Genomic DNA, 23810 nt, shown 5'->3' with positions numbered 1-23810 from the left:
CAGCGAGTACAAGCCCAATCGATCCAATCTCTCCTCGTACGTCATTCCTGCCATCCCAGGTATCAGCCTGGTGAATCTTCGCTGAACTCCTTCCATGGCAAGAACATCCTTCCTCAGATAAGGCGACCAAAACTGCACACAATACTCAAGGTGTGGTCTCACCAAGGCCCTGTACAACTGCAGCAAGACATCCTTGTTCCTGTACTCAAACCCTCTCGCTACGAGGGCCAACATACCATTTGCCTTCTTAACCGCCTGCTGCACCTGCATGCTTACCTTCAGCGACTGCTGCACAAGGACACCCAGGTCTCGTTGCACTTCCCCTTCTCCCAATCTATTGCCATTCAGATAATAATCTGCCTTCCTGTTTTTGCTACCAAAGTGGATAACCTCACATTTATCCACATTATATTGCATCTGCCATGCTTCTGCCCAATCACCCAACCTGTCCAAATCATCCTGGAGTTTCTCGGCATCCTCCTCACAACACACACGCCCACCCAGCTTTGTGTCGTCTGCAAATTTGGAGATATTCCATCTAGTTCCCTTGTCTAGATCATTAATATATATTGTGAATAGCTGGGGTCCAAGGACCGATCCCTGTGGTACCCGACTAGTCACTGCCTGCCACTCAGAAAAAGACCCGTTTATTCCAACTCTTTGCTTTCTGTCTGCCAACCAGTTCTCTATCCAAGTCAGTACCTTGCCCCCAATCCCATGTGCCTTTACTTTACACGCTAATCTCTTATGCGGGACCTTATCGAAAGCCTTCTGAAAGTCCAAATACACCACATCCACTAGTTCTCCCTTATCTATTTTACAAGTTACATCCTCAAAAAATTCCAATAGATTAGTCAAGCACAGTTTACTCTTTGTAAATCCATGTTGACTTTGTCAGATCCTGTCACTGTTTTCCAAGTGCTCTGCTATTACATCTTTTATAATAGACTCTAGCATTTTCCCCACTACCGATGTCAGGCTAATTCCCATTTATTTCTATTAGTGCCATTAATTCATCCACCTTGTTGTGAATGCTACATGCATTTAAATAAAGTGCCTTCAACTTTGCCTGTTTAATATTTTTCTGCACTTTGACCCTCTTTACTGTTGGCCTTTGTTTCTGCTTCTTACTACTGTAGTTTTGCTGACTACTTTTCTAACTTGCACTTCCAGCTTTGTTTCTCTCTGTTCTGGGCCCACACTTAGGTTCCCAGTGTAGTGTATGTACCTTTAAGAGGAGAACTACTTTTACAGCTCCTGTACACTGTAGTACCGGCAGTGACCACACCTGTATATAAACCCTGAGTAGGGATCTGTACTGTTAGTTTTTAGAATACCCTCATCCAGTAAACAGCTGTTGATTGTTCATCTGCAGTCTCCGTCTATTTATTGAAGAACACCATACCTTAAGATTCACGGATTTAACACCCAGCCCCCTGACAAACTAGTTTAAATCCTTCCCAACAACACTAGCAAACCCCCGTGAGGATGTTGGTCCCGTTTCTGCCGAGATGTAACCCGTCCAGCTTGTACAGGTCTCACCTTCCCCAGAATCAGTCCCAATGCTTCAGGAATTTAAATCCCTCCTTCATACACCATTTCTCCAGCCACGCATTCATCTGGTCTATTCTCCTATTTCTGCTCTCGCTAGCGCGTGGCACTGGGAGTAATCCTGAGATTACTACCTTTGAGGTCCTGCTTTTTAATTTATTTCCTAGCTCCCTATATTCTGCTTGCAGGACCTCATCCCTCTTTCTACCCATGTCGTTGGTACCGATATGGACCATAACCTCTGGCTGTTCACCCTCCCCCTTCAGAATGTTCTGCAGCCGCTCTGTGACATCCTTGACCCTGGCACCAGGGAGTCACGTCTGCAGCCACAGAAACATCTATCTGTTCCCCTTACGATAGAATCCCCTATCACTATTGCTCTCCCACTCTTTTTCCTCCCCTCCTGTGCAGCTGAGCCACTCATAGTGCCACAGACTTGGCTCTTGCTGCATTCCCTTGAGAAACCATCTCCCCCAGCAGTATCCAAAATGGAAAATCTGTTGGAGAGGGAGATGGACCCAGGGCACACCTGCACTACCTTCCTAGTTCTTTTACTCTGTCTGGCAGTCACCCATTCCCTGTCTACTCTTTACCTGCGGTGTGACCACCTCGTTAAACATGCTAGCCACGAAGATCCCAGCCTCGCGGATGCTCCACAGTGACTCCAGCCGCAGCTCCAGCTCCGAAACACGGATTTCGAGTAACTGCAGCTGGAGACACTTCTGCACGTGTTCACCCTGGACACCGAAAGTGTCCCTGACTTCCCACATAGCACAGGAGGAGCACTCCACGCTGCCGAGCTGCCCTGCCATGTCCTACCCTTAATTTACTCCCTTTACTTCCTTTAAATTAAAGAATATTAAATACACTAGGGACCTTACTTCACTTTAAACACTACTTACTCTAGAGACCTTACTTTTATTTTAACGACTGGACTGTAGAAATACTCACCAGGTCCTACTTACCAATCAGCGGCTTCCCTTGTGCCGACATCACTTTTAATCTCTGACGTCACTTTTGAATGTTGCCTGTTGAGGTCCGCTCTCGCTGCTGCTCCTAATAGCTTGGTGTGGGCCTCGAGCTTTATTTCCTCGCTCCTCCTTTGCCTGTTCCCTCTCAGGTCGGTCCGCTCTTGCTGCTGCTCCCAACACAAATCGACCTGGCGCATAGCTGGCTTAGTAATTCATCACCAGATGGATTACTAACCACATCAAGCCTCACTCTCCTCTGCCAAAATGGCCACTACTCCAGGAAAATTCAGGATCATCCTGGCTTTTCTTTACTACTCCTTAAATCCACTCCTCTGCCCTTTTTGCATTCTCAGCTCTAACAACAAATGCAAGGAGCGTGGATTTCTTTGTTTCCAAGATAGAGACCATCTGTTCAGCTGCCTTTGCAGCTACCCTTCCTTTCCCTTGCCCATGAATCCAAACCCTTCCCAGACCACCTCATACTCTAGCCCTGAACTCCCATCTTCCTACCCTCTCCAAGCTTCTCATCCATGAGACACACCTGCTCTCCTGCTCCTTTGACCCCATTCCCACTAAACTCCTGATCACCTAATCTCTCTTCCTGGGTCCCATTTCAGCCAATATTGTAAATGGTTCCTTCTCCTCACACACTGTTTTCACCCCCCCCCATTTCAAAACTACACTATCGCACAAAGTTAAGATGTACCCCATTATCTTTATTCTTTATTCATACTGTTATGGTTCGGCATCGTGTGGCCATTGTTTTCCATAAATAGGACCCAGCCTTGAGCTGGCATCAAATGCATTTTGAGCAGAAATTTCCCTAAAGAGGTTAGCTACTCCAGACATTCCCTTGCTGCATTGAGAGGTGTTTTAAATGTGGGATGGCTGTTGTTTTGAAGCGTTTTTAAACAATAGCATTTTCTGGTTACTCAGGAGACATCTTCACCTTAGTGGTGAGTTTTTTTTAATCTCTGCTAGTCTTTGAAGAGAAGCTTTTAAAAATCAACACAGGCACCAGAGATCAGTCAAAGCAGCTGTGGGGGAGAAGCAACCTCTGCTTTGGTTGTTAAGATATGTAACAGAGAGGGGGCTTATTCTTTTATGTTAAAATAAGATTCTCTGAAGTGGGCTATTGGAACATGTGTTCTCTATTTTTTCATAAAAATGCACAAACAGACATTGTACTGATTATACCAACGAATTTCATCATACTCCGTGTTCTGTTTTGTCTACTGTGGAATAAAGCAGCATACAAACCAAACCAAATGACCCCCTCGCCTGGTGTTGACCTTTGGATAGATTAAAGGAGCACGTGTTTAAGACAGCGATCCGGTCCAGAGCACAGGGAAATTTCATTGTTACATTCCCAAGTCCTGCTACCGCACTAGCAGATAAAAGACTGGGTGTCAACTTCTGGGGAAAAAAAGCAGGCAACTAGACCACTTAAGGGAATGACTGACATCACTGAACCCAAGTAGATATCTGCAGAAGACCCAAATTCATAACACATAGCTTTACTTTAAAGTGGGTATACCCCGGTATATCCTTCACTATATCCCCATTTGTTGTCTTATTAATTGTTTTCATTCTGATAATAGGCAGTTTGCCTCTGATGTGATCAAGGACGCGTTGCAGGAGCTGAATTCTTCTGGAACATTTCTGACTCTACTGAATGTTGTTGAGAGGGAGAAAAAGAAAAAAATCAACACCCAAAATGTTATCATCAGGTTAGCTCTGTCATCTATAGAACTCTTAGTATCTTCCTGAATGAGCAACACACTCAGTATCTACCTGAATAAATTATACTCTCAGTACCTAGCTGAATTAATTATACTTTCAGGATCTAACTCAATAGGTAACACTCTTGTGTGTACTGGAACAGCCACTCCGCCATATTCCTCTCATACTTCAGTTGGAAACTCTGAGTGTACTGGAACACGTGTTCCAGCTGTAGTTCTCTCACTATGCCTCACCCTTTTCAATTAAGAGTAGCAAATAATTAATGTGTGTCAAATGAGGGACGGTAATGTGCGTCAAATGAGGGACGAGGAAGAGTACAGAATTCTATTGGTAAACATCTGTCTAAAATCAAATCAGACTGAAGTACATCAAAGTGCATCTCCTAATTTCCCCATTTTTAGATGCGCTGCTGCTTCCTAATTCCTTGCTACCGCATTCAGCTGAGAGGTTTGGACAATCGTGGCAGCTGCAGAACTCCCCACATCTTCTGCCAGTGTTACACCATTATTAATTTGACAGGAGGTTCAATGTGTGTGAAGTGGAAGGGTTCTGCATATATCCTCCTCCCAGAGAAGTGTTCCATCTAATGGTTCAGATGTCAATTGGCAATACTGATCCTTGAAATGAGTTGGGTTTGAGTAACAGTGGAAGCTGGCATTCTAATTCAGCACCACTGGATAGATATTCTGTCAATGCAGTTGCCAGGGCACTCTTTTTAAAAAATCGACAGAGTACGTAAATGATGAGTAAAAGAGACTGCCTACAAATATTCTCTGAAGGATGGGAATGGGAAGGGATTTTGAAAACTTTTGCTGGCAGCTTACCTACCCTGATGAACAGAGAGTTAAAACATTAAACCAACTGATTGGTAAAATGCTCTAAAATGTAAACAAATTAAAGCATGTCATGAATGAGTGACTTGGCCATAGTTCTGACTTTGGGGTTAGCTTGAAAATAAAGGTTTGGGCTTTTGGGCCTAAAGGACAAATTGCACATTTTTAAAAGCAGATCAAGCCCACTAAAATCTGAAACTTTGCTTTAGGCCCGGCTATATAACATTAAAAAAAACCTGATTCAATTTGGATTTAGTTTGGTTTCCTATCTCGGATTTCACTCAATCCTAATTACAACAGTTGTAACTCTAATTCTTACAAACGTAAAGTTAATTTTAGTTTTACAAAAACTTAGTTAATCAGTGAGTTGCTACAGGTTTTGGGGCTAGTAGTAAATGCTGTTATGTCTTCCTGTTGTACTTGCACTTGTTTTTTTAAACATTTCACAGGGAGGAAGAAGGCAGAAGAAAAATTAAAGTTCTGAGAAAGCAGCTGCAAAATTTACAAAGAGAAAAGGAGGCTGAACAACAGGTTTTGAGCTTTTCATTAACTGATGTCTTTCATGCACTCTACTACAAAATTTGCTGATGTCACCAAACGGGGGCTATAGTTAATATTGAGGAAGTCTGCAACAGAGTACAAGAAGATATTAATAAACTTGCAAAATGGGCATGTAATTGGCAAATGAATTTCAGTATAGATGAGTGTGAGGTGGTGCATTTTGGTAGGAAGAATAAGGAGGATAAGGAGAATAAGAATAAACTCCTTGGATAATAAGAATCTAAATGGGATAGAGGAGCAAAGGGATCGAGGCCAGTGGTGAGCAAAATACGGCCTGTGGGCCATTTCTGACCCGCCAGTTCACTCTATCTGGCCTGTTGGAGCTCGAGCTGCACATTCGTTTGAGTCTTGCGAGGGGGGTCTCTGAGGAGAGCTCACGCAGGGTTACTGTGGCCTGGGAGTAGGCTGCGCCCCTGAACTGGGGCAATTAAAAGAAATAAAGCTGCTGGGACTGCTGCTATGTGTCTGATGCAGATCTGTTTCCCTTTTGTGTCTTGGAGCCAGTCTAACGTCTATCTGCGGCTCTCTCCCGCTCTGGCTTCACGAACCACTTTTCTAAAGCCCACCACTGTCTGATGGGGGCGCTGCTGTGCGCGCGCACTGGACGCTCCTCCCGAATCATGGCTGCTCATCTCGACAACTCCGAAGAAAGAGACTGGCGCTGCAGGTTTCCTATCCTGGAACTCGACCCACACTCTCCGAGCCCCGAACTCGACCCACACTCTCTGAGCCCCGAACTCGACCCACACTCTCCGAGCCCCGAACTCGACCCACACTCTCCGAGCCCCGAACTCGACCCACACTCTCCGAGCCCCGAACTCGACCCACACTCTCCGAGCCCCGAACTCGACCCACACTCTCCGAGCCCCGAACTCGACCCACACTCTCTGAGCCCCGAACTCGACCCACACTCTCCGAGCCCCGAACTCGACCCACACTCTCCGAGCCCTGAACTCGACCCATACTGAACCCGGACGACTTAGTTTTACCGAAGAAAGACACTGGTGCTGCTAGTTTCCTCTCCCAGTACCCAGAGTACGATGGCAGGGGAGTTCTCATCACCATCTTAGATACAGGAGTGGATTCCGGAGCACAAGGACTCCAGGTAACACTATTGTAGTTCAGGCCTTGCGAAGCCTCGGGCTCTTGTACTCGGCCCACTAAAAAGCGAACACCTCTCGCGTCAGAGGTCCCGCAGACTCGAGCCACGTAGGCTTTCAGTACATGTAATTGATCGATCAATCATTTCATTCATTTACTAATGGAAGATTTTACTATTTTACATGACATTTGGTGTATTTATGATAATATCTGACTACTATCTGAAGTTCTGTTTGTGCAATGTTCCAATTTTTTTAGTGCGCGGTCCCTTTAAATTTGCTGCACATGCGCAGCATCTCTTCCAGCAGCAGGAGGTGGTAAGCGGCCTGTGCGGGACCTCGCGATTGGTGTGTGACCACACGGCTGCACACCTTAGGGGGACATTGGTGTGCGGCTTTCAACAGCTCACCAAAACTTGTTAAGAGGCCCTCCAGCTCAAATAATTGCCCACCCCTGATCTAGGGGTACAGATACACAAATTACTAAAGGTGGCGACGCAGGTTAATAAGGCCATAAACAAAGCAAAGTACTGGGGTTCATTTCTAGCGGGATAGAATTGAAAAGCAGAGAAGTTATGTTAAACTTGTATACAACCTTGGTTAGACCACACTTAATACTGTGCACAGTTCTGGTCCCCATATTACAAAAAGGATATAGAAGTACTGGAAAAGTGCAAAAAAGATTTACAAGGATGATATCAGAACAGAGAAGTTATACCTATCAGGAATGATTGATCAGCCTGGGGCTCTTTTCTCTAGAAAAGAGAACATAGGAACAGGAGTAGGCCATTGAGCCTCTCGAGCCTGTTCCGCCATTCAGTGAGATCATGGCTGATCTGCAACCTAACTCCATATACCCGCATTAATATCTTTGGTTAACAAAAAGTTAGCAATCTCAGATTTAAAATCAACAATTGATCTAGCATCAATTGCCATTTGTGGAAGAGTTCCAAACCTCTACCAGCCTGTGTGTGCAGAAGTGTTTCCTAATTTCACTCCTGAAAGGTCTGGCTCTAATTTTAGCCCCCCTAGTCCTAGAATCCCCAACCAGCGGAAATAGTTTCTCTCTAGCTACCCTATCTGTTCCCCTTAATATTTTGAAAACTTCGATCAGATCACCCCTTAACCTACTAAATTCTAGGGAATGCAACCCTAATTTGTGTAATCTCTCCTCATAACTTAACTCTTCAAGTCCGAGTATCATTCTGGTAAACCTATGCTGCACTCCCTCCAAGGCCAATATATCCTTCCTAAGGTGTGGTGCCCAGAACTGCTCACAATATGCCAGGTCTGGTCTAACCAGGATTTTGTATAGCTGCAGCATAACTTCTGCTCCCTTGTATTCTAGTCCTCTAGATATAAAGGCCAGCATCCCATTAGCCTTTTTGATTATTTTATGTACCTGTTTATGACATTTTAATGATCTATGTACCTGGACCCCCAAGTCTCTTTGGACCTCCAGTGTTTTTAGCTTTTCACTATTTAGAAAGTACCTTGTTCTATCCTTTTTAAGTCCAAAGTGGATGATCGCACATTTGCCTACATTGAAATCCATTTGCCAGTTTTGCCCGTTCACTTAATCTATCAATATCCCTTTATAATTTTATGCTTTCATCTACACTGCCGCCTATCTTTGTGCATTCGGCAAATTTGGATATATGACTTTCTCTGCCATTATCTAAGTCGTTAATAAATACTGTGAATAGTTGAGGCCCCAACACAGATCCCTGCGGGACACCACTCGTCACCTCCTGCCAATTTGAGTACCTACCCATTATCCCTACTCTCTTGTCTTCTGCCGCTCAGCCAATTTCCTAACCAAGTCAATAATTTGCCCTCAATTCTGTGGGCTTCTACCTTAGCTAACAGTCTCTTATGTGGGACTTTATCAAATGCCTTCTGGAAGTCCATATAAATAACATCCACAGACATTCCCCTGTCCACTATTTTAGTCATCTCCTCAAAAAATTCGATCAGGTTTGTCAGGCATGTCCTACCTTCCACAAATCCATGCTGGCTCTCTCTGATCAACTGAAAATTTGAGGTGTTCAGTCACCCTATCCTTAATTATAGACTCTAGCAATTTCCCGACAACAGAGGTTAGGCTAACTGGTCTATAATTCCCTGGTTTCCCTCTCTCGCTATTCTTAAATAGCGGAGTGATGTGCACAATTTTCCAATCTAAAGGAATGGTTCCTGAATCGAGAGAACTTTGGAAGATTATAGTTAGGGCATCTGCAGTGTCCTCGCCTACTTCCTTTAAAACCCTGGGATGGAAACCATCTGGTCCTGGGGATTTGTCACTCTTTAGTGCCATTATTTTCTTCATTACTGTTATTTTACTTACATTAATTTTATTGAGTCCCTGATTCAATATTAGTTTCTTTGGGATTTCCGGCATGCTATCCTCCTCTTCTACTTTAAATACTGACACAAAGTAATTATTCAACATGTCCGCCATTTCCTTATTTTCATTGACAATATCACTGCTTTCAGTTTTTAAGGGGCCCACATTGCTCCTGACTACCCTCTTTTTTCTAATATAATTGTAAAAATTCTGTGTGTTGATTTTGACATCCCTTGCAAGTTTCTTTTCATACTCCCTGACATGAATCTTGTCATTCATGTGGAAATTACTTATGAAATAATACTGGGCGGCCTTCTGGTGGCACTGTCCAGGGAGAGTATAAATACTCGGGCATGAGCCCAGCTTGCTCAGGACATTCCTTTACAGGAACTAGTGAAGGACACAACTAGATCTCCATGTTGTAAAACAGTTGATTAAAGCTTTGTTTAACACTTAGACCAAGTGCCTAGTAGTTTTCTTACCTCACTCCCTTTTTGTAGCTCTTACTGTTTTGTGTCCCTTTGCTGTTCTTTGTATCTTTCCCATTCACCAGGATCTGTGCTACTTTTTGCATTTTTATATGCTTTTTCTGTTAGTTTTATACTGTCTCTTACCTCTTTAGTCGTCCATGGCTGTTTTTTTTGGCAATTGGGCTCTTGCCCCAGGGGTATAAACTGGTTCTGTATCACATTAAATTCTTTTTTGAACATCTCCTACTGATCTTTTGTCATGTTACCCATTAACAGATTTGCCCAGTTTATTGTGGACAGTCTCTGCCTCATCCCGTTGAAGTCGGCCTTACCTAAATCTAGAATCTTAGTAGCTGTTTCGTGTTTCTCCCTTTCAAACACTACATTGAACTTGGTCATGTTATGATTGCTATTGGATAAAAGTTCATGCAGTTAGGCGGTTAACTAAATCTGGCTCATTACTAAATCTAATGTGGCATGCCCCCTTGTTGGCTCTAGGCCATATTGCTTGTTGTAGAAAACTATCCCGGACACATTCAAGAAATTCACTACCTTTCTGACAGATGCTAGTCTGCTTATCCCAATCTATATGAAAGTTAAAATCCCCCATTAGAACAACTCTGCCTTTACTACATGCTTGTCTAATCTCTGCATTTATACAATCTTGCACTTCACAGCTGCTACCAAGGGACCTATTCACAACTCCCACTACAATCTTAATCCTATCCTATTTCTTAATTCTACCCATAGTCTCCACTGCCTGCTTACCTCTCTTTATATTCTGTCTTATCATTGAAGTGATTTCCATCCTTAATCACTAAGGCTACTCCCCCCCCCCCACCATTTTCCCTATCTTTCCTGTAGACCTCATAACCTGGTATATTTAGTTCCCAGTCCTGACCGTCTTGCAGCCATGTCTCAGTAATGGCTACCATGTCACACCCTTCAATTTGAATTTGCGCCTGCAGTTCATTCAATTTACTCCTTCTACTCCGTGCGTTTGTATAACGAACGCTTATTTGAGCCACGCACCCTAGCCTGTCCTTCAGCTCTAATGTTTTACTCACGTTTATTTCTCTCTCTCGGTTTAATCACTTTATATCTTTTAGTTTTCCCTTTACCTGTAGTGCCTAAAGCACAATTTTTGATTGTCTACTCTCTTCCCTTTTGTTTGTTTTTGAACTACTATTTGTACTGGTGGTGGTGTGGAGACCAAAACTAGGGGCCATAAATAGAAGATAGTTACTAATAAATCCAAGAGAGAATTCAGGAGAAACATTTTTACCCAGCGAGTGGTTAGAATGTGAACTCACTACCACAAGGAGTAGTTGAGGTGAATAGCATATACATTTAAAGGGTAGATAGATAAACATATGAGGCAGAAAGGAATAGAAGGTTATGCTGATCAGATTAGATGAAGAGGGTTGGAAGGAGGCCCGTGAGGAGTATAAACACTGGCATGGACCAGTTGGGCCAAATGGCCTGTTTCTGTGCTGTACATCATGAGCCTCTGTTAATACAGCAGATCAAGACATTTCCAATATTTTTGCAAATTTAAAGAATAATGTTTTTCCAAATAAATTAAGGCAACATGGAATTTACTCTCTATAGCACTTCAGCTTATAATCAGTGAGTTGTTTTTAATTGTTTCAATGATTTCTTGTTTTAATCATAGCCTCGGTCAGATTTCTGTGTAAAGTTAAAGAAAAATTAATTTAACTAAGCTGTTTTTATAAACCAATGATAGGTAGAGAATCTTGATTTAACTTTACACAGAGGGACATATACTCAATAAACACTTCCAGCTGCTATGAAAGCTGGTGTTTTGGAACACTGTAATTTCCATTAATGAGTAGGAAGTGAAGCATCATGAATTGCAATGTTCTGACAACAGGATGATCTGTTTAGACAGCAGAATTCTCCATCTTTAAAAAAAAACTTATTTGAGGAATGGGTGACAATGGCACATTACAACCATCTGCTTTCGCCTCAACAACTTGGCCAGTCCAGTTGAGAAGAAGGGTGAAGATCACTGCATTAATGATGAAATGGGAAGACAGCTTTGTTCCCTGCAATTCCAATGTGAACACAGTTCAGACAGAGTGGATGAAAATTCAGGCAACTTCCAACTGTTTCTTAGAACGCAATCCACCTTCATCTTGGGCACAAATGAGTTTAAAAAACAGAAATACAACTATATCTACTCAGGTTATTGATCATACACAGAAGTAACTGCAGAGGTGTAAAGTAATTGCAACCACTGACCCCTGTCTACATTTTTTCTCTGACCAGCATAAAAATGAGATGATTGCTCACCTAAAAGACCAGATGCAAGAGATGAAGGCAAAAACCGCCATGGAAGGGAAGTACATGAAGAAAAATGCAGAACTGCAGGTCTTCCAGACACAAAAGAAATGTACTGATGAGGAGAATAAGCTAATGGACGAGGTTCAGGTCAGAAAAAAGGAAGGGAACTCAATCTTAACTGTACTGGTTTTGTGGTGACAAAGATTTGGAAGTTTAAAGCAGTAAAACAACAGTCCAGATTTTGATGAATCTATGACATTGCTGATACTGGTCTTTTTCAGTATCTGCTAGATCTGATGTTCGTGATATTGGCACCGGTACATTCTGTGTTCCCGATACTGGCACCGGTACATTCTGCACTCCCGAAACTGGCACCGGTAATTTCTGCGCTCCTGACACTGGCACCGGTACATTCTGTGCTCCCGACACTGGCACCGGTAGATTCTGCGCTCCCGACACTGGCACCGGTACATTCTGTGCTCCCGATACTGGCACCGGTACATTCTGTGCTCCCGATACTGGCACCGGTACAATCTGTGCTCCCGATACTGGCACCGGTACATTTTGTGCTCCCGATACTGGCACCGGTATATTCTGTGCTCCCAATACAAGATAGTGATCTGAAGCAGGGACCCTGGCTGACCTTTCGTCTCTGGCAAGGGGACACGGACATGGCCAACTGTAGTGTCCCAACTGCTAATCCGGCTGAAATCAACCAATTCAAGGCAGAGCAGGAATTACACCTGTGACAATCCTGCTCCGTATGGTTCAGTACCACACCTAATTTACTCAGTGAGCTATCAAAGTAGCTCTCTTTCTGTAATTCAAAGGCCAGACATATTTTTTAAAAAAAATTTCAATTAGTGACTTCTGCATAAAGGGGCTCATACTGTAGGAATGGCTAGATTCCTAAGGACTGAGGTCGAGTCAGTCTATCAAACAAACGATGTTTAATACTATTCAACAGAGTTTAACACGAAAACACAGGAGAATTAAATTACAGGTCTGTACTCTTTGCTGGCTCCACGAGGACCGGCTAGGGCGGCTCCCCAGCCTGACGTCATGACGTTTTCCCGCCGCTGGAGGATCACGTGATCACGTCATCGCGTTTGGTCTCATTCTTAAAGGGACCGCACTATGTACATGCAATAATATGAACAAAAATACAGATTCATTCTGTAGCTAATAATTTGTTAAAGATAATTATGTACATTAGATCAGAGTCCCCTGGTGGCTCTGCCACAATACTGTAATTAACTTTTTACATAACCAGTTTCAGCTGACAATTTCCTCAGTTACCATCTTGAATAAAAGGGAGGTAAGTTTTGCTTTTAATCTCGCCAGTCAGCTCTCCATCCTTACACCAAATGAAGTAAAAGCATTCTCCATAATCTCATTTCACTGTATAGTGTTGGCCAAGTGGAGAACTTTTTCCTAAATGCTTAAGGAGACAAGTAGGATACAGTGGTCCGGGGATGGGGAATGAACGGAACCAACACTTAATAAACTGGCGAGGTAGTAGGTATGAACATTGTACAAATGTCCCATGTTTCTAGGCCATCTCAGTAAGCACACAGGGAGTTCACGTGAACATAATGTGGGCATCTTTAACGTTGGTTTGGAACGGAGATTAGGACGGTTATATTAAAAAAGCATTTAACCTCTAATAGTTAAAATGCACAAACTGTTTTTAATATAGTAAAATATTGATGGTGTATTTCCAAGTCAACATTTTAAAATCTCATTAAATTTACTTTTCTTTAACCAGCTCTTAAAAAGTAAAATTGATCAGGAGATTCGGATACACTTGGAGATTGAAAGGTTCCTGAAGCAAAATCAGGCAGTAAGTATTCAAGTTGCTCAAATTAAATGTAAAGGACTCTACTTCTCGAAGATAAAAAAAGGTGGACATGCTTGAATTACAGGAATTGCTACCTCACAAAATTCACGAGGCTCATAACAAGGGCTAATACATTTTTTATGCATGTCAGGACTGGGATCAGCCCTAGCCCATGGTTTGGAAATTTATTGGGCAAAAAGTTTAGGGAACATTTGATGGGGTTTCACCGAGGCTTATCCAGACAAAGGCATTCCTTTATACACCTGACCTCAGAGGCTACATTTAATAGCCACTGGTGGTAAAGCAATCCTAATGTGTGGAAATAGAATTCCTCTAAAATCCCCCTTTTTTCTTCTAGTGAACGATCCTTAGTCTATGCCCCACTATTACTAATTCATCAACTAGTGAAAACAATCTTTCATTCCCAAAATCTTTCCAGAATTTTGAAAACCTCTACCCATCTTGTCTTTAAATATCTCCTACTGCCATTTAATCCACCAATTAATTTGGGCTAGCTGCCCTTTCATCCCACTGAAATTAGTTAATCTCCAGTGCAACAATTTTACATTTTCTCTTTTTCTTTATCTATTTTTAATGTAAACCAATTTAGGTTGTAATCGCTACTTTCCAAGTGTTCTACTTTCAGGTCGCTTACTTCTCCAGCTTCATTACTCACAACTAGTTCTAGCACTGCATCATTTGTTGCTAGACATGCAACACACTGATTAAGGAAATAGTCCTGTATGCATTCTAAGAATCTATCCCCCTTATGACTACAACATTTTGTCTTATTCAAGTCTAGCTTAGGACAGTTGGTCCTTCTAACCTGTAATACAATATTCCTGAAATTACTCTAATTTCTTCACTTGATTTCCATTCTTCACTGTTGTTATATAACCCTGAAAAATTTCACAGGCTGTTTAATATCTCAAACAGGGCAGTGCTACAATGGCTTTGACATTCCTGGCCTGGGAAGGAAGAAATAATCAGCCAAGTTTCCTGCTGATAGGTATATAGAGAACCATGCCAGAAGCAGGTACAAGATTGGACTTGGTCGTAATGGCCCGGACATCAAATACACTGTTGACACTAACTGTCTGGGCTCAAACAAAGACTGGTCATTTGCTGCTTATAGAGCTGTAGAGCTGCTGCCAATTCTCAGAAGATTAAGTTGTGGTCAGGTTGCTGTAAATATTTTCCTTACTAAAGTGGTTTTCATTTTGCTATTTTTTTATTGAAGTACATCTCATTCACAAAATCCCATGTGGTTGTGCAATTATACAATGTAAACAGGTAACTAAAACTAGAAGAGGAAACAAGAATTGAAGTTAACGCTGGAGCACCCCAATGGCTCAGCTGGTTAAGGCAATGATTAACTGAGCTATACCAATCAGGAGGGTCCCAAGGTTCAATCTGTATGACATTCGTTGATCTCAGAAGGGTGGTGGCAGAGGCATGACAATTGGCCTTTGGCTTAAGGAGGGGTTAATTGGTCCACATTCCCATTTCTGGCCGTCATTCACTGATCCCTATTGGAAATAGATGTGAAGACATAATTGGGTTCAGCTATGATGCCTCCCAAAGTCTACAAACACTCAAGTCTAGATTTTCCAGTTGGTGTCATTTTAATGTCAGTGGTAACCCCATTTACTGCCAGTATTAAAATAATACTCATTAGAAAATCTAGGCCTCACTGTCAAGCTCAAAGCATAGCCCCTTGGACAAAGTACTACAGGTTGACCAGAAACTATAAACATGTACTCCTGCAAGAGGGAAAGTATTCAGGAGAAGGGGAGAAAAAAATCTATTGCTGATTGCACTTTGTTCAGCTTTAAATATAACTTCATTGTTGAAAGCGATAAATTGGGGGCTAAAAATAAATTAGCTACAAAAAAGCAAAAATGTCCATTAAAGTTGAAAGACAAACTAAAAACACCATCCAGACCATTATATTGTCTGTTTATTATTGTTAAAATACTATCTGAAGAAAAATACTTAAGCATTATATCTAATGTAGTACCAGCATTTAATAAAATATAAAACATGTGAGAAGTCTAGTGTGAGAGAGAAATAGAAAGAAAATAACCACAATATTCTACCTTTAACTATTTTAAACTTTCTGGAAACTACCCAATTTTTTGTTGATTAAAGTACCTTGGAGTTCTACTGTTATTGCTCTCCACTCTTTCTCCGTTTGTCAATCAGGAACTGGAAGAAAAGCTGGAATTTTGGATGGAAAAATATGATAAAGATGTTGAAACAAAACAGAGTGATCTGGTTGCTGCGAAAGCATCCAAGATCAGTGATTTACAACGGCTCAAAGAATACTCTGAAAAGGTAATGCCACTGATCTACTTTTTACAAATCATGATCAGAATTTTCCTGACTCTCTTTCCTGTGCTCTGGATAGGTTTCTCTGTACAAGCGCATTGATAAGATTGCACCAAGTGTAAAAATGGTTAGGCTATTAAAATAAGCTGTGTGTTTGAGAAAGAAACAATTTAATGCAAAATACTTAGGATATACCGAAGGCATGAAATGTGCTTTATAAATGCTTTTCTTCCAATCACACACAGTCCCTGTGGTGGCAGGAAGTTCGGTAAGCTTGGAAAATGGAGGAGGGATTCAACATATGCTTCAAAATTTAGGACTGCAGAACTACATAGAATGATTGTCTTTATCTTCCAAGAACATGTTGCGTGCATAATCACTGCACTCCAAACAATTCAGCGCACTGAACTGTTTTGAGATGTTTGTGAGAGACATAAATAAATGCACATCATTCTTTCATTGTGCTGCTCAAGAAGCACATGGACTAAATATCCTAACGATGAGAGTGTTGATCCACTGGAATTTCTTGAAACATGTTTTGGACTAGGCTGCTTTTTCATTAGTTTATTCAGTTTAATATAATTAGGAAAGGGAAAGAAAAGGAAAATGTCTGCTAATATTTTTCCTTTTTATCTCTTCAGTACTTGACATATGAACGAGTGATAATCGAGGATAGGGTTGAGAAGGAGAATGAATGGAAGAGAAGGACACAAGAAGAGACAGAATTTAGAAGCCTTATTAAGGTAAAATTACATGCAAGAATTTCACTCTCAATTAAATGATATGCATATTAGAATGAGGGTCTGGGACCAACTCAATCAAACTGTAATAACAATAGAAAGTGCTGGAAACACTCAGCAGGTCAGGCAGCATTGAGAAGAAACAGTCAACGTTTCGGGTCGAACCCTTCGTCAGAACTGGAAAAGGTTAGGGATGAGAGATTTTTAAGCGGGGCAGGGAGGAGGGGAGGAAAGAACAAAGGGAAGGTCTGTGATAGGATGGAAGGCAGGAGAGATTGACTGACAAAAGAGATGATAGTGCAAGGCAAAAGGAGAGGTAATGGGACAAGAAACAAAAGATGGCTCTAGATGATGTGTGAATGATGATGGCAGCAACATTAACAGCTACCATGTGAGGAAACGAGAAAAAAAAATGGAGAAATACAGGGGCCAATTTATAGTCTGAAATTATTGAACTCGATGTTAAGTCCAGAAGGCTGTAAAGTGCCTAACAGAAAGATGAGGTGCTGTTCCTCGAGCAAACTGTTAATGTCTGGCTCCAGGAAGCTCACCTGAATGATGCAATAGAGCCATCTTCTTCACAATTTAATAATGCAACATTTTCTTCTGACAGGTTTACACTGAAACAAGGATGTTCTGTTCACTCAAATTGTTCCAATTATTATTAGTTTAAAAAAAAAACTTTATGCCATTATATATTTTAGCAAAATCACAACAAAAAGCAAGAAATCTGAATCAAAATCAGAAAATGCTGGAAACACTCAGCAGGTCATGCAGAGAACAGACAAGTTGATGTTTTAAGTGTAGACTTATAATCAGAACTGGAGGTTATTATAGATGAACAGCATTTACAAAGGAACAGAACAAAGGGAAGGGGTGGAATAATACACACACATACAAGAAATAGAATGTCCTCTAAAGTGCTTTAGTGGAAAACAGAAGATGGTTAAATGCAGGTGCTATTAGCACGAGACAATGAGGCATAATGAGAAATTAAAGATATTTATGAGATGGGGAGAATGTGTTAATAGTTCAGGAGGTGGAGGGTAAGATGGGTAGAAATGCCAGCATGAAAAACTGGCAAAGTAAAGCAGGCTCCAGTGGCTCAGGAGCCTGGGTGGAGAAAAACCACAGGTCAACATCTATCTTCTATTTATGGTCCCTAGTTTTGGACTCCCCATAAGTGGAAACATCTTCTCTACGTCTACCCTGTTGAACCATTTCATAATTTTAAAGACCTCTGAGAGGTGGCCTGTTAGATAAATAAGTAGATGAGGGAGAAATGAATAAAAGGATGTGTTGATAGGGTGAGATGAAGTAAGGTAAGAGGAGGTTCGTGTGGAGCATAAACACTGACATAGACCCATTTGGCCAAATGGCCCATTTCTCTGCTGTATATCTATGTAACATGAATAGTGCAGATCACTCGCCAGAATGGCTGTAGACCCATCCACATTGCCAGTGCTTCCTGCCAAAGAGAAAGTGGGAGCTAAAGTTAAGGTCTCAAGTTATTAAAGTCAATAGTAAGGCCAGAGGGCTGCAATTTGTCTAATAGAAAGATAAAGTGCTGTTCCTTGAACTTGAATTGAAACAGCATAAATATAAGATAGTCACTAATAAATCCAATAGGGAATTCAGGAGAAACTTCTTTACCCAGAGAGTGGTGAGAATGTGGAACTCACTACCACAAGTAGTGAGGCAAATAGCATAGATGCATTCAAGGGGAAGCTAGATAAACACACGAGGAAGAAACAAATAGAAGGTTATAGGGTTAGATGAAGAGGGGTGGGAGGTGGTTTATGTGGAGCATAAACACTGGCATAGACCTGTTGGGCCAAATGGCCTGTTTCTGTGCTGTACATTCTCTGTAATTCTATGTAGTATAGAAGGGTAAAAGGCAGAAGTCAGAGTGGGAGCTGGATGGGGAATTAAAGTGACAAGTGCCATGGAACTTGGGGTTGCACTTGCAGACAGAATGGATATGTTTGACAAAGTCACCTAATCTGCATTTGAACTTAATTTAAAGGGGGTTGCACTATGAGCAGCAAATACAGTACATTAGGTTGGAGGAAGTACAATTACTGTCTACCCAGGAGTGTTTGGGGCTTTGGACATCGGTGAAAGAGCAGATGTTGCATCTCCTGCACTTGCACGAGATGTCAGGAAAGTGAAGGGGAGGGGAACATGTACTTGGTGGTAGGATCACATTGGAAATGGTGGAAGATCATCTGCTGAATGTGGAGGCTGGCATGGTTGAAGATGAGGACAAAGGGGACCCTATCACAGTTCTTAGTGGGGGAAGAAAGAGTAAGGGGAAAATCATGGGAAATGGATCAGATTCAGTTGAAGGTTCTATCAGGGGAATCCTTGGCTGAGGAAAAAGATAATTTTAGAAGGTGGCATCATCAGAGCAGATGCAATGGAGAATTTGGGAGAAGGTAATGGGAAGAAGTATAATCCAGGTAGTTGTGGGAGTCAGTGAGCCTTGTAGTATAAAATAAACAGAAAATGCTGGAAACACTCAGCAGGCCAGGCAGCATCCGTGGAGAGTCAAAGGGTCACAGACCTGAAATGTTAACTGTTTCTCTCTCCACGGATGCTGCCTGGCCTGCTGAGTGTTTCCAGCATTTTCTGTTGTTATTTCAGATTTCCAGCATCCGCAGTATTTTGCTATTGTAGTATATGTCAGTAGTCACCTATCCTGAGAGATAGAGACCGAGAAGTCCAGGGTGGGAAGGGAAGTCAGATATGGACCAAGTAAAGGCAAGGGAAGCAGCACTGACGTGGTCATTAATGTAATGGGAAAAGATCAGAGAGGGGACTGGAATAAGAGGGGGAAAAAAGTGCTCAACATATCCTACAGAAAGACAGGCATAGCTGGGAACTATGTGGGTTTCCATAGCGACTCTTATCTGGAGGAAGTGGAGCTAAAAGAAAAGTTTTTCCAAGATGATAAGTTCTGCCTGCTAGACAACCAGGAAAGTCTTAATCCAGTCCCTAGCAGGTATGGGCCCAGACCATGGCACAGTTGCCCACGAACTGCACTCAGAGTGGCTGCAGGATAACTGTTGCAGAGGTTGAGCACCGTAAATCCAGTTCCTAGTGGTCATGTGTTCACAGTAAAAACGTCCCCTAATTCAGCATTAGTTGACCAGCTGACTTTGAAAGGTCACAGAATGGCTGATGTGGGCAACAGAAATTTTGTAGGTGGAACATGGCAACTTTTTCTTACAAAGGTAGGCCAATAATTTTTAAAAGTACGACAGTCTGGGACACTACCAGTTTACATTGGCTGACATTTTGTTCAGCCCAGAGGTTCCAAGCATGTACAAATTTTAGACTACTTTTTTAAGGCCATTCTATCAAGGTAATGGGGTATAGGGAACCTAAACAATACACTTTCTCCATAACAATTTAACACTGACCTGCAACAGTAGCACTTTGTAGAAGATATCTCCGGCAATCTGACATTACCATTCTTACCTGAAAACAGGCACAAAATGCTTCTAAACCTCAGTTTCCTGAATAAATAATGCCTACTTAATTTGCCACCTGGAGGATGGGACTTCCTGAGCTCCTTAGCATATAGCCAGAAACCCTGCCCTAGAGCATTTGACTCAGGATGATATTAATAGGGAAGGGTGAAATTGCTCATAAAAAGAAGCATAAGACAACATATAAAGGAAAGCCAAAATTGTTGAAATGAAAACTATTAGCTAGGTAAAGTACATCTTCCAGCATGTTTTGTGATCTGGTGTGTGCATATGCAAAGCCTATTAAGCATAGAGTACAATGAAACACAAAGTGACACCATAGGCACAGTGAACCACCTAGCTTTTCCTAGAAGTTTAATTGCTGCGTTTAACTTTTGTCAAATATTTGCTATTGAAAATAGGCTCTGCTATTCTTGATTAGTTTTCAGTAGTTGGAACATGACGACTTTTTAAAATATAAATTGCTATAGATGGGATCCTCAATTTTGGGATTATTTAAATAGTATTGTTCTGGTTAAGTTTACACAAGTGTTGACTTATTTCCCCACTGAATAGTTAATGGGATGATGATCGCATTAGACCAGGAATTGAGAAATCCTTTAGCAGTGCTCCTAATCAGTCTTGGAAATGGTAACTCACATCAAAAGACCACACGTTAGTACATTTTCAGAACATATTTCTGTACTAAAAAAAGTTCAATCAAGTTGATATATTTTAATTCATCCACCACACAGTACTATAGGTTTGTAGTTGGACAATATTGGGCATTTACATACACAAAGTTATGATCTTTAGAGTAACTTTATGGAAATATGTAATATGCATTTTGCCTTTGATAGATCAAAAGTATAGATCATTGAAGCATTCCTATGAGCCTCCAGTTATAGGGTACCATGATCAGTAATGTATCAAGAAAGTTTTGGGTTCCTGGTGTACAATTATTAGTGGGGAAGAAATCAGAGTCAAGTACCTTGTTTTTAATCTATATTGCGATCTGACACTGCTACAGAAATCCCTAGATTTTCCCTTGTATGAAACACCATCTTTTTCCTCTCACAGCTCCAATCATGGTGGCGAGGAGTCATGGTTCGCAGAGGAATTGGAATCTACAAGTACATGAAAAAGAAAGGAGGTGGAGGAGGCAAAGGAAAAGGGAAAGGGAAAGGAAAGGAGGCCAATAAGAAGAAATGAAGCTACTTCATTCTACACATTTTCAGCATCAATCAAATGATTTCTTTTGTGTCAAAATGGAAGGTTATTACTGGACAATACAGACCAATTGAAAAAGCCAATTTTACAGCGTTAAGTTGTATTGACTGAATAAAGTTGCAATTAAAAAAAAAGTTCTAATCATAATAAATGTTAAACTATTACATTCTTCAGCCTGGCAAAGTAACAAAATATACTTTTTAGTGTCATAATGCTGGTAGTTTGACTGGTTTCATAGCATTTTAATCCCTCTCCCCGCGGCCCCCCCCCACAATTTTCTTCCTCTCCTGAAGATGCTGGCTGTTCCTGGGGTAGTTTCCCCGACAGCTGCCTTCTGGTACTTTGCCTAAGTGACCACTTTAATGTATGAGCCCAGTGACTGTCAGCAGCCCATGATACTGGCAACCGAGTCCAATTCTGTTCTCATGCACTGACTGCACATGTACTTTCCAGCAGAGGTCACTCACGCAGACATTCTAACTACAATTATTATCAGATGGAATTCCACTCCCGAAGTCTATTTCTGTATAGCAGGATTGGTCTGGTTAAGCACAGTCAAGGAAGCCAAAATTGAATCACTTAACTATTTGATATCTATACAGGTTAGAAATAAATTAGAATTTCAGCAGGGACTTCCATCAGACTCTCCGTTCCTTTCAAAAATGGATCTAGTGCAACCAAACCATCAACGTTGACTGGCTACTTAAGTTACAGATAGTCCTAGCTACAATTTAATCAATAAGCTGATGTGTGAAAATTTAGTTATCAATTCATTATATAAATCAAAAACTATTCAATCAAATCAACAGACAAAAATTCAAGTTGTGTATTGAAATCTTTTGAATCTACGTTGTCAGATTAAGGTGGTCCACAGCATGGTGTTCAGGATTTACATGTAATTTCATCACCATCAGTTATTTATAAAACACTATCTCATTTTCAAAATAAGGTAGAAACAATCATAATTGAGCTTTGTTAAAAAGTCCTGTTCATCAGCCCATTCTTCCAGGTTAAAAGGTCTGTATAAAGATGCATGTCTGTCAGAAGAGCAATGGGAAGGAGGAAAATCAGGGATAATGAAAAGGACATAAACATCTGTAATAGCAGAAACTGGGGTAAAAAAATGAAACAAACCTGTGAAGATGTTTTAGTCAAATACAGATTTTGCAGTGGCACTTGTAAGGAAAACTTGCCTTTATCCAGATGGACACTGTTGGATGCATTTGATCAGTTTCTTTCCCTCAAAATACATATTATTTTGGATAAGTGTATAGTGGACACAACAGAATGTCACTTTCCTCCCTGGAGCAGTATGGTAGGTCAGTGGTTCTCATACTTTGGTTGAAGGACTCCTTTTCACATGGATTAGTAATCACAAACCCGTCCATCTAAATAGGCCCACCACCAATCTTGGTAACTGCGGGTCTACCTGGCGATCTTTGTGCCACTCTCCGTGCTCCTCCATGCAACGCTCCTAGGTTTTCCTCTTTAGAGCTGTAAAAAAAAACTCACCTAATGGCAGGCAAGTTGGAATTTCAGCCAACCCATGGTCAGCAATTCTACAGTTAATTAACATGGTTTAATATGCATCATTACCCCATTTTGCTTTAGTGGCTGCTGTAGGGTCACCTATTAGTTTTCAATCAATTCTCATACACAAGTATATATCATCAGTAAGTTGCCTGCAGCATTGAATAGTTTTTTTACATTTACACAAGATGGCGATAAGAGTGGAGAGAGATGCTTCAGAAACTCATGCCACAGAGCCACCCACTGGCAAGAGCCTGCAACTACATCGTGACAATTGCCATAACAAAATTGAATGAAAAATGTTGACATTGTAAATTGCTATGTTCATCAAAAATCTTAAGAACAAGGTTCATGGGCAGGAAGTCCACTTCTTACACAAGGTTTTTAAGATAGAAGCTGCAGACTGGGCACTTGTTGGATTCTAAACCTGCATTATAACTGGTTATCAAATGCGAATAGTATAATCTATTCACACACCATCAACAAGACCAGATGGTAAAAGGAACTCAAAAGCAAATCCTGTCTGGTGCAGCAAATAAAGTAAACAAAAAGCAAAATACTGATGCTGGAAATCTGAAATTAGAAACATGAAAACACTTGATGTGTCAGGCAGCATCTGTGGAGAGTATAAACTGGCTGAGTAAGGGCCCATACCCGAAGCAGCTTGCTTGTTCTTCCGCAGATGCACCTCGACCTGCTGAGTGTTTGCAACGTTTTTGTTGTAGCAATTAAGGAGTGTCGGGAATCGAATTTCCATTGACATTGTCTTCTGACGGATGGATC

General features: G+C 41.3%; 1 protein-coding gene and 1 long non-coding RNA gene across 4 annotated transcripts in view; one reads left to right on the top strand and one right to left on the bottom strand.

Annotated features, from left to right (window-relative positions):
- LOC147115652 (dynein regulatory complex protein 9-like) overlaps positions 1-21631 on the top strand; it is a 40990-nt gene extending 19359 nt beyond the window's left edge. For 2 of the 3 annotated variants that reach the window (XM_085990096.1, XM_085990098.1), the window contains 7 exons: positions 4124-4252; positions 5548-5629; positions 11869-12030; positions 13652-13726; positions 15929-16060; positions 16696-16797; positions 21348-21631. In XM_085990096.1, coding sequence (XP_085846222.1) covers positions 4124-4252; positions 5548-5629; positions 11869-12030; positions 13652-13726; positions 15929-16060; positions 16696-16797; positions 21348-21479 — 814 coding nt within the window. In that variant the 3' untranslated portion in view covers positions 21480-21631. The remainder of the gene's footprint in view (positions 1-4123; positions 4253-5547; positions 5630-11868; positions 12031-13651; positions 13727-15928; positions 16061-16695; positions 16798-21347) is intronic. The other variant, XM_085990097.1, reaches the window with a different exon arrangement.
- LOC147115653 (uncharacterized) lies at positions 11197-15962 on the bottom strand. Its single transcript, XR_015078658.1, has 2 exons — positions 15878-15962; positions 11197-15252 (listed from the first exon to the last, which is right to left on the bottom strand). It is a non-coding gene; the product is annotated as an uncharacterized LOC147115653 (long non-coding RNA).
- Positions 21632-23810: the final 2179 nt, after the last annotated feature.

The sequence above is a fragment of the Somniosus microcephalus genome, chromosome 6 (assembly GCF_052327205.1).
Source record: "Somniosus microcephalus isolate GS21.2 chromosome 6, FLI_Smic_1.0, whole genome shotgun sequence".
Classification (NCBI taxonomy): domain Eukaryota; kingdom Metazoa; phylum Chordata; class Chondrichthyes; order Squaliformes; family Somniosidae; genus Somniosus; species Somniosus microcephalus.
The sequence above is the reverse complement of the archived record's forward strand: the minus strand, read 5'-3'. Positions and strand labels throughout refer to the sequence as shown.